General features: G+C 39.4%; 1 protein-coding gene across 2 annotated transcripts in view; it reads right to left on the bottom strand.

The window, feature by feature from the left end:
- bicc1.L (BicC family RNA binding protein 1 L homeolog) overlaps positions 1-12,193 on the bottom strand; it is a 170,991-nt gene that overhangs the window by 96,761 nt on the left and 62,037 nt on the right. For both annotated transcript variants that reach the window (XM_041568553.1, NM_001095090.1), the window contains 1 exon segment: positions 6,006-6,052. In XM_041568553.1, coding sequence (XP_041424487.1) covers positions 6,006-6,052 — 47 coding nt within the window.

The raw sequence follows: 12,193 nt of genomic DNA, 5'->3' as shown, positions 1-12,193 counted from the left end.
TAAGGGGAAAAAACCCGTGTGGATTTGGTCGATGTATATTTCAGAAAATGAGATAAAATCGGATTTTGATAAATAACCCCCTATGTGTTAAAAGATCTAAATCTCTGTGAGCCATCAAATTATATACAAGGAAAGGTTCCTCTATGACTCTCTATTTATGATTTAAAAAAAAAAAATTATATATATAATTAAGTGGGCTCATCAGTAACTAGTAACTTCCAAATACACAAAATCTAAGGGGTTTTTTTTGTTATAAATATTCATAATTATAATGTAGTTTCAGGCTTTTGGGTCGCTACTTTTACATGTGGAAAAAGAAGGAGCAATCCAACTTTGGGGGATTGGCTTATGCACCACAGATTTTTTAATAGCATCCTGATACTTCCCATTTTATAGAAGTCCTGCCAGCGCGTTACATCTAAACGCAACATCAAGACTAATACTGGGAAAAAAGAAATATATTTTCCCCTCTATTTGAGACTGTTAATTGCGTTTAGGAGAAATGATGGCATATTTTATATTTATATTTTTTCAAATTCGTTATTTATTCGGATTCCGCAACTGATTCGGTAGGGGGAGGGGATGTTCAAGAAGTTTAAAAAGTGGAAAATGCTATGATTTCTAAGATGGCTGCATCTTCTATTTTCCCTTAAACAAAAGAATGAAGCCTTAGTTTGGGCCACTGACATGTCACCCCACGATTAATCTCCTCTGGCTGCTTTCCCGCCAGCAATAATGTAAATCACCGGTGGGAAAACAAAAACCGCTTAGGCTTTTCACGGTCAACGAAGGTTCCATGTTGTTCTGGGTCATATGATGGGGGGGGGACAGTGTCAGTCTTGGGTACATGGGGCCTTCATTGCCTGCCTCCTCAACCTCCCGGTGTCAGACTGACCCAGTCCAACTTTGTTGGGAGGGGGGGTACAAATTTACTTTTTTGTTGGTGTGATTACCCCAAATTGCTTCCTGTGCATAACCAGATCATTTAATAGTATGTAACAAAAAGTTGAAATTTAATAAGCTATTGGGGATGCACGTGTAGCTTTAAACTAGTTAACATCATCGGGCGAGGTATTTTCGAATGAAAAAAAAATTCAAATTTCGGGCTATTTTTTGTGTACTTCGACTAGGGAATTTGATTTGAAAAAAATTTGAATATCGAAATTTATCATGTACTGTCGCTTTAAAAATTCAACTTCTTTTTATGGTTCGAAAAGGCCTGCAAGGAGACAATTTGCTTTATATAAACCTAGGCCTAGTTTCTTTCTTTATACAAGAAATACTGTATCTTTAACTATGTTATGTTAAAATGCCGTATATGTTATTAAGCATTTAAGTAAACAAGGCTACAGTATGTACATTATATATATATTGACTTTTATGCAAAGTCTGTGTTGTAAAATTTAAAAATTGCCCAATAAAAAACATTGAAATTAAAAATTCAACTTCGACCATTCGCCATCTAAAACTTGCTGAATTGCTGTTTTAGCCTATGGGGGACCTCCTAGAACCTATCTGAAGTCAATTGGTGGACTGTGAAAAATCAAAGTCTTTTTGGGGGAAAAACTTCTAATCGAATTCGATCGAATGCGATATTCCTTCGATTCAAATTCAGGCGAATACAGACCTATTAGATCGAAAACTGACCTATTCAACCAAAAAAAAAAAAAATTTGACTTAATTTCGGTTGGTCTATTTGAATTCGAATTTCCTACGTTTTTTCAATTCAAAATTTGACCCTTGATAAATATGCCCCCTATATGTAATCTTTTTTAATCTGTCTCACTAGAAGCCCTGATGGACAATTTGTAGCCCTCTAGATGTTCTGGAACTACAGGTATGGAATCCGTTAGCCAGAAACCCATTATCCAGAACGCTCCAAATTACAGAAAGGCCGTCTCCCATAGACTCTATTTTATCCAAATAATCCACATTTTCCATTATTTCCTTTTTTACTGTAATACTAAAACAGTCGCTTGTACTTAATCCCAACTAGAATATAATAAATCCTTATTGGAAGCAAAATCAGTGTATTCAGGGGTTTTTTATGAATTAATAGTAGACTTATCTAAATTACAGAAAGATCCCTTACCCAGAAAACCCCAGGTCCTCATTAATAATTTTATCTCAGATATAAAAGAAATTGGGCTCAGGCAAAGTAAAACTCTTCTATACCTCCACAGGTGGTGGGGCAAGGTGTCTTCTCGGATATATTTAGGTTTTTTAAAAACATGAAACCACTAGACAATCACCTGAAATCTTCAAAGCATTTTTATTTCAGGTATAAATGTCTATATCGCAGACGTCAAACACCACTTTCACATCCCACAAAAATAAGAAGTGCAACATGTCAGTGCCGGAGAATTCCCATAAAGTTCTATTCAGAGAAGAATTGTTTCATTTGATTGATCCTGTTATTAATGCGAGAGGAACAAAGCTAATCCTTTATTAATAAAAAGAAAAACCCTCATGTTTGGAAAAAGTTCTTAACCAGCCCCCTGATGGCCATTACAAGTACTGCTCAGATTCCATTCAAAACAATATGAGAAACACATGTCCGTTCTTCGGTAAAACTTGCAAATAAAAGAGGATTCCAACAAAAACACAACGAGAATATGATGAGTCAGACTGGCCAGTTAGAGGAAATGGAATAAGACTTGAATGCCAGCGAGAAGGTCTATAAGGAGCAGGCCATTGTGACTCCAAGAGCAGAGCGCTCAGCATTAAATATCTTAGTGGATAAATCTCAGCTGTAAAATACACAAATAATTTTTTCAGAATTTATTAGGTTTTATATTCTGTTTTACCGCAAACTGTTCATCATTTACATGGCTCCCTGCCGCAGTGGCGCTCCAATCTGAAGAGCCAAACAACCTGCGTATATTATATTGAACTATCGGAGGAAACTGACAGAAGAACATACAAACTCAGTAAAGATAATGCCCCTGCTGAAACTCAACCCAAGCTGAACCCAGGGACCCTGCAATGTGTCACTGTGCTGAGCATTGTGGATACTCAGTGTTCTTATAGAACATATTTCTTATATAATGTGCTCATAGTTACAGGGTTGAAAGAACACCAAAGCGCATCAAGTTCAACCCCTCCAAATGAAACTCAGGGGCCGATTCACTAACTTCGAGTGAAGGATTCGAAGTTAAAAAACTTAGAATTTCGAAGTTTTTTTTGGGCTACTTCGACCATCAAATTGGCTACTTCGACCTTCGACTTCGAATCGAAGGATTCGAAGTAAAAATCGTTCGACTATTTCACCATTCGATAGTCGAAGTATTGTCTCTTTTAAAAAAACTTCGACCCCCTACTTCGGCAGCTAAAAGCTACCGAAGTCAATGTTAGCCTATGGGGAAGGTCCCCATAGGCTTTCCTAAGTTTTTTTGATCGAAGGATATTCCTTCGATCGTTGGATTAAAATCCTTCGAATCGTTCGATTCGAAGGATTTAATCGTTCGATTCGAAGGAATAATCCTTCGAACGTACGATCGCAGTATTTGCGCTAAATCCTTCGACTTCGATATTCGAAGGATTTTAATTCCTAGTCGAATATCGAGGGTTAATTAACCCTCGATATTCGACCCTTAGTGAATCAGCCCCTCAGTGTCCATACATCCACACACTGACACATCGACCTCTACATACACTCACATAAATTCTATATACCCATACCTATACTAACTATAGAGTTTAGTATCACAATAGCCTTTGATATTATGTCTGTCCAAGAAATCATCCAAGTCCCTCTTATAGTCATTAACTGAATCAGCATCACAACATCACCCGGCAGTGCATTCCCCAACCTCACTGTCCTGACTGTGAAGAACCCCCTACGTTGCTTCAAATGAAAGTTCTTTTCTTCTAGTCTAAAGGGGAGGCCTCTGGTACGGTGATCCACTTTATGGGTAAAAAGGTCCCCTGCTATTTGTCTATAATGTCCTCTAATGTACTTGTAAAGTCTAATCATGTCCCTCGCAAGCAGAAAAAACAACCTCAACTTTGACAGTCTTCCCTCATAATTTAAGTCTTCCCTCCCTCTAAACAGTTTAGTTGCACTTAGTCTCTGCACTCTCTCCAGCTCATTTAAAGGGGAAGGAAACCTAGTTGGCGCAAACCCCCCAACCCCCCTCCCGTTTGTTGCCCACCCACGCTCTTCCCCCCTGGCCTACCCGTCCCGCTGGGCAAATGCCCCTAACTTGTTACTTACCCTTCTGCGCAAGTCCAGTCCACGGAGTTCACCGACGACATCTTCTTCCTGCTTTGACCAGCGCATGCGCAGTAGGATCATGTTGCCGGTACGATCTACTGCGTATGCGCGTGACTTTTGGCGCATGCGCAGTAGATCGGTACCGGTGAAATGATCCTACTGCGCATGCGCCAAAACGCCGTTCACAGCAGGAAGAAGATCGCGTGGAAGAAGATGTCGTCGGTGAACTCCCTGGACTGGACCTGTGCAGAAGGGTAAGTAACAAGTTAGGGGCATTCGCCCAGCGGGACGGGTAGGCCAGGGGGGAGGATGGGCAACAAACGGGAGGGGGGTGGGGGGTTTGCGCCGACTAGGTTTCCTTCCCCTTTAAGGACTGGAGCCCAAAATTGCACTGTATACTCCAGATGAGGCCTTAGCAGTTCGAGGGCCGAATTAAATTCAAATCATACAGTGAAATCTATGGAGCCTTTGAGCACATTGGGGGCCATAAAAATCCCCCGAAGGACCACATCTGACACACAGGCCTTTATTTGGGACAGCCCTACTCTGTGTAAAGCTAGCAACCTGTAGATACATATTTATAAAACGAGACAACCCCATGTTGTCCAATTCTTTTTTATTACGATTCTATTAGAGAGTAAAGGTATTAAACATGCTCAGATTTTGTCTGGCAAATTGTAACCATTCTGCTACAATGTTTGATGTATACACAGGTACTGGGGGAGTTTAGATAAATCATTGATCCTCGGTGATCACAGCTAGCTGGTCCAAATGGAAAGTTAACCTGACAATGACGCTACTTTACAGACTGATACAAGATTTGCAAACTAGGTGGTGCTTGGTGCCCTGGTTTCACCAGTCTTCTCTTTGGATGCTCTTGCTTAGGCCCTGGACCCAAGTAAATGGAATGCCGCTACCCACTAAGAACTCAAGGGATAAAATAATGGCTGATCAATCCGGAAACCCCAAGGTTGGCAAGTGAATAGACCCATTTACAAAGTTTCCCTTTCATAGATGACTCTTGGTGGGTCTACAGAAGGCAAATAAAAGAAGTGGAAAAAAAAGTGAAAGAGCAGGAAAACTAATCCCATATTTGAAAAAACGTATGCAATATACGCCAGTTATCAACTCAAGCACAAATCCTACAGATATATGACTAAAGGTGGCCATACACGGGCAGATTAATGCTGCTGACATTGGTCCTTTAGACTGATTTGGAAGATTATTTGCCAGTGTATGGGGCGTTCCAACTGTCGGCCAGATATCAATCGGCAGGTTTGAATTTAACTGCCATTGAGGACAGCATTGGATAGTTGATGCGGTTCTAAAACGGTCAGCACCCATTGCCATCATTATAATAGATTGTTTGTCCCTAGCGCCGACCATTCGGATTAACCCGATATCGCCCTGCCATTGGTGGGCATAATGTGGAAAGATCCGCTCGTTGGGCGACCTGGCCAAACAATCGGATCTTATAGTGTATGGTCACCTTAAGAATGGATAACAGAGTAAAATACTATACTGGGCAAGTTCCTCCTTGTGTTACAGGCAGAACATTAAGAAAATATAATACTAGGAGATATAAAGATATAATACTGGGAAAGGTACGACAGGAAAGTCTACAAACCAGCATCACATTGCCAAATAAAATATTGATAGTATGTGAGAATAAAATACTGATAGTATATTCCAAATGTTTAATAAAGGCAGGCAAGTATTAGTGAGCAAATACCATTGCTATAGATGATTATAAATTTGACCACACATTTGACGTCAAGCAACATCTTACCTTCTGAAAGAAATCTTCCCCACTTTTTCCTTTTCCTTCAGCAGCAGCTGGAAATAAAACAATATGATTGTTTAGTAAAGAGAAAGGGTGGCCTGTAAATAGCAGAAAAATAATTCTTGCATCTTAACATTTTTGGGAAGCAGCTACACAGGAATAATGTACCCCATTCAATGGGAGAAACCTCGGTACATTCACTATTAAAGGGATTGTTGACCTTTAAATGAACTTTTAAGGATGATATAGAAAGTGATATTCTAAGACATTTAGCGGTTGGTTTTCATTTTTTATTATTTGTGATTTTTTTTTAAATTATTTAGCAGCTCTCAAGTTTGCCAGTTCAAAAATCTGTTTGCTAGGGTCCAAATTACCCTATTGATCGGAATAAGAGACTGGAATATGAATAGGAGACACCGGAATCCCGGCGGGATGGCACTAGGAGTTATTCGTGATCCGAAGTCGCCCGAAGTTTCCTTGTCAGGTAACTTCGGGCGACTTCGGAAAACGAATTTACATTCTAGCCGGCGGGAGGCAGTTTGGGGAGATTAGTCGCCCCGAAGAAAAGGAGATTTGTCGCCGGGCGACTAATCTCCCCGAATCTACCTGTGTGCCCTGACCCTTACAGAGCATTTGTTTTTAGATGGAGTCAGTGACCCCAATTTGAAAGCTGGAAAGCTTCAGAAGAAGACAACAAAAAGAAAAAATGTAGGCCAATTAAAAAATTGTTTAAAATTATCCATTCTAGAATATGTTAAATGTTAACTTAAACCTCCCCTTCAACAATAAGGTATGAATGACAATTCAATGCAGTTACCAGAGGACAAATCTGTACACTCGTATACTTACTAATTATATGGCTTACTTTTCACAAATAGTGTTCACAATATAATACACCTGGATAACTGGCTATAAGCCTAATAGGCAATTTTGTATTTATTAATGAGTTTATACATGTCTAGCACTGCAAAAGTAAAATCCAGTTTAAGAAAATGTATAAATCCTCCTGCTATAGGGTCTCCTCACAAGATACTGGGATAACAACCAGTGTTTCCAAATTCCTGTTGTTTGGAATGTCGTCTACGTGTTTTACACTTCCACATAAAACCCATTTTGACACATTGTCAGATTCGGGGAGATTAGTCGCCCGCTTTAAATCAACTGCAATATTGGGGTTCCTGAATTCAGAATAGCAGATAAACACACACACACAGAAGTTGCTTTTATTGAACAAAAACCACCTCGGATGCCTTTTATCTCCTAAAAGAATAAGCAAACAAGTCTAAAGATCATAATGACCTGCAAAGTTGCTTGGAAAAAGCCAAAAACCTGTGCGAGTTCACAGTAACAAATGCCATTCCAACGGCATGAAAAGTGGAGGCAGATTAATTGCTAAATGTAGTGATAAAGAAATAGCTGGAGTTGGCTCCTGATATCTTAATCACCAGTCATGTCCGATGTGAAGTCTGGAGTTGCGCAATCATTTTGGCTACAACCATGACCAAGCAGAAGCTGCTATCATTGCTAACAAACATCTTTAAATGGAAGTATAATAGGGATGCACCAAATCCACTATTTTCGGATTCGGGCTGAATAAAGAACTAAATCCGAACCCTACTTTGCATATATAAATTAGGGGGGGGGAAAGAGGGTAAGAGAACCACACTGTTCTTTTTTGTGTGACGAAAAATCCCCAATTTTTTTTGGCCAAATCCTAATCCTGCAGAAAAAGGCAGAATCTTCGCCAAATCCCGAACTGAATCCTGGATTTGGTGCATCATTCAAATAGAATACAATTTTATTAAATATTTAGATATAATACAATAAGACAATGGATTTTGTGTCTGCTGATAACCCCGCTTCCCATGGCCAATGTTACAAAAGGCAGAGAACCATGAAGCACTTACAAGGTTCGTTCTTTATCTACATCAGTTCATAGAGAAGTAGAATTTTCCATCAAACCGACTATGCACACACTCTATGGTTGGGGCACTTTTGCTTCATAAATAAATAGGAGTCTTTTATATAGACTTCAGCCCCATTATGCAGAAAGCACCTAGGACCATATTAAGGGTGAATACTGCAAAGGTTTTCAGGGTATTTCAGTTCTCTTTGGGCTCCTACCTCTGATAAGGGTCTCTATTCGCTTATACAAGAACAAGAGTGTGTAAACCCATCACCCTTTCTGTGATTTACAGCCTTCAAATAAGTTGACAAAATAGCTCTTACAAAGACTTCAAAGTCATGTGCACCCACAAATAGGCAATGTAAAAAGGACTGTGCAGGTCGGGTTTTCCCTGACCCAGACCCAATCTCCCTCAATCTGTGCCCGAACACTTTCCCCCTTTCTTTTATAGACCTGTGCTGCCCCGCTGAGGACGTCACAAAAGGCGCGCATCTTTAAGACCGGCAGCGTGACCTGCAAATAGGGGGAGCGAGGTCGGCCTGAACGCGCCCAGGTATCGGTCTGGCCCGCACATCACTACTTCTCTGCCTGTCCAAATAAGCCTATACCTGCCAGTGGCTGACAGAATGCAATGCAGAGAAATAGGCACAAGTTACCCCATTACACAAAAGATAAACTACTAGAGCCACGATTCCCAACCAGTAGCTTGTGAGATACATGTTGCTCACCAACCCCTTAGATGTTGCTCCCAGTGGCCTCAAAGCAGGTGCTTATTTTTTAATTCCAGGCTTGGAGGCAAGTTTTGGTTGACTAAAAACCAGGTGTACTGCCAAACAGAGTCTCCTGTAGGCTGACCGTCCACATATGGGTAACCAAATAGCCATAGCTCCTCCCAGAAACTTTTTTTCATGCTTGTGTTGCTTCCCATCTCTTTTTAAATTTGAATGTGACTCACAGGTTAAAAAAAAGTTGGAGACCCCATATTAGAGCAACAGACACCCTTCTTTAGAAGCATTCATCGTGCAATCTTGGCAGTGTCCAAGTCCAATTCCAGGCAAGGTCATATGGAGCTTTATTGTGATAAGGAGTCGAAGACCTTTTTTATTTTTTATAAGGGAGCACAATGGGCTTTTCAGTGCCAAAAATGTGCTAGAAAAGACATCTTTAAAAGTGGTCTCAAACCTTCCAATCATTAGGAGAAAGAACTACTTTCAGAAGAACACAACAGAATGTTCCTTGAAGATCTAAAGCACTGCGTATCTTGTTGGCGCTATTTAAATAAATGATGATGATGAAAATGATGATGATAATCTAGCGGATAGATAATAAAGGCAGCACTCTACTCATACTTTACTACCTGCTGTTGACCAGGACTTGCAAGTTCTCCCCCTTTTGTAGCCACAGCAAAGTGCACTCTCCTGAAGGCATCACAGGCTTTCCTTCACTTTATTCTTCGTTGTTTGTAGAGTGCCAATTTGCAATTTAGTTTGAAATATCAATTCTTCTAATTAGATACTATTGGCTTAGAAAAGGAGCAATGCCTCACTAATAGATCCCAGATTGGAGGAAATATTTGTATAGAAAAAGTCATTGCTGGCATACTTTGCTCTTGAAATAGTCTTGAAGTTTTTATAGTCACAAGCATTAACACCATATTGGAGCTACCAGCAGTTTAGAGAATACCCCCCTCCCCAGTGTGTAACTGATTCACTTCTGATACCATGGCAACGGGGCCCCGCACTGTTTTGTTTAGACGGAGCCAATCAGTGCTGAAAATGATTTATGATCACTCACAGGAAAATGTAAGAGTGTGCACATTAAACATGATTTCAAACATGTGTTGGATTTCTTTACTCTACCGAGCTTCACGGTGAAGGGGAAAATGTACATAGGGTTTCTAAGGCTTCAAAGGCAAAGCATAATATTATAAGCATTACATTTTTTTGGGGGGTGTCGGGGGGACAGAGCAAACACTTAGTACAAAATTAAATTGGATGAGATTTTTCCCCTATTTAACAAAATTAATGGGCTCTTTAAGAAAATTCAGGAAAAAAAATTCCAGTTGAAATAGATTGTCGCATTCCAGTTCATGATTCGGAAATTCAAACTTGGGGTGGCAGTGGTGGGAACAAACATTACAGAAGTTGGATTTATAGCACCCCATCATTTTAACAGCAGATTCCCTTTAGGTCTAGTGTTAACAAATAGCCTGAAAAGACACACGGGGAGACCTTCAGCCCCTAAAAATGCTCTTTGTGGCCTTTTAAGGTCAGTTGTTTCCTATTCAAGTCAATGGTAGGAGTCACAGGTGACCATGTTATGTTCAGTTAGTTGAAGAGGACCCTGTGTATAACTGAAAGGGTAATACAGGTGTGGGATCAGTTATCCAGAATCCCATTATCCAGAAAACTCCAAATTATTGAATGGTTGACTGCGTTTTATCCAAATAATCCAAATCTTTAAAAAATGATTTTCTTTTTCTCTGTAAAAATAAAACAGTAGCTTGTACTTGATCCCAACTAAGATATAATTAATCCTTATTGGAAGCAAAACCAGCCTATTGGGTTTATTTAATATTTACATGATTTTCTGGTAGAATTTAGGTACAAAGATCCAAATTATGGAAAGATCCATTAACCGGTAAACCCCAAATCCCAAACACTCTGGATAACAGGTCCTTTATTCCCAATTTCCCAAACCTGAACATATTCTTATTCCATCAGAGAAGCATCAAGTATTGGTACTGGATCGGTTAACTGGAAACCAATTATTCAGAACGCACCAAATTATGGAAAGGTGGTCTCTCAGACTCCATTTTATCCAAATAATACAAATTTTTAAAAATGATTTCCTTTTTCTCTGTAATAATAAAACAGTAACTTGTACTTGATCCCAACTAAGATATAATTAATCCTTATTGGAGGCAAAACCGGCCTATTGGGTTTATTTAATGTTTAAATAATTTTTTAGTAGCCTTAAGGTATAGAGATCGAAATTATGGAAAGATCCATTATCTGGCAAAACCCAGGTCCCATGAATTCTGGATAACAGGTCATATACCTGTAATAGCAACTGTTCCCATTTAAAGTGATTCCAACAGACTTTGAAGGGGGTCAATTTCTAGTGTTTTGTCATGTTCCGTATTATCTTTGGATGTGGGGTATTTGTAATTGCCCCCATTGTCTTTGAAGGAAGGCAATTTCTAGCATTTTTTTCTTTGCCCTTTGTCTTTAAACTGGGACCATTTTTAGAACGAAAGCCTAGAATACCCCAGTAAATGCACTTTGGGCAGATATATTTGGCCTCTTCTCTCCTTTAGACAAAACTCATTTAAATTTTGAACTAAATGCAATTTTCTAGCAATTTTCCCTTCAGTGGGCTGCCATATACGTTTTCAGCTTGAGCCATTACAAATCATATCGAATTACAGACATGCCGTCCAATAATAACAGCCACTGCATGAAACAGGTGTTAACCATTAATCCACCCACAAGACCAGGTTCTGGCGCAAATTTTTGCGTGGTATCAAATATTACGAATAATTCTCATGATAATAAAAAAAAATAATAAAGCTCATTGGTCCAGTTCTCTGTGCAACTTTCAGTAAACTCTGAAAACCAATGTCGGGTTTAAATGCACAAAAGGAGTTTTTGGGAATGTACTCGGCACAAGTGATCGATTCAAAGTGCAGAATCAAGCCTAAGTTCTAGAATTGGTTCAGACACTTCATGCAATTCAAGGGCCCTCAAGAGCCATGACTGCCTTAATCAACTGGCCCAGGGCCACCTTTGACGAGGTTACCTATTAGCTGAATAGTTGTATGTTTAGAAATGTTACTTAAGGATATAGAGCAGTCTTAATGGGTGGCTCTCCTTTAAAGGATGAGTAAACCTTTAAAATAAGAGAATGTAAAATTGACGAGGGGGCTAAGCACTTTCGTCATTTAAATTCATTATTTATTTTCTTTTTATTCCAAGATATTAAGGGATACATGTACTGTTAATATGAATGAATTTTGTTACAACAGCGCCACCTGCTGGTCATTTTTCCACCAGTCTGACCACCAAGTAGTCAAGGAAGTTGTCAGGAGAAAGAAAGAGGCTGCTCTTAAGGGATACAATTATAAACCTTTCTCAAATCTTTCCTAAGCAGAAGAACATCAGAGCAGCCTCTTTCTTTCTCCTGACAACTCCCTTGACTACTTGGTGGTCAGACTGGTGGGAAATGACCAGCAGGTGGTGCTGTTATAACAAAATTCATTCATATTAACAGTACATGTATCCTTTAA

This window comes from Xenopus laevis, chromosome 7L (assembly GCF_017654675.1).
Source record: "Xenopus laevis strain J_2021 chromosome 7L, Xenopus_laevis_v10.1, whole genome shotgun sequence".
Classification (NCBI taxonomy): domain Eukaryota; kingdom Metazoa; phylum Chordata; class Amphibia; order Anura; family Pipidae; genus Xenopus; species Xenopus laevis.
This window is presented reverse-complemented; position numbering and strand designations above follow the sequence as displayed.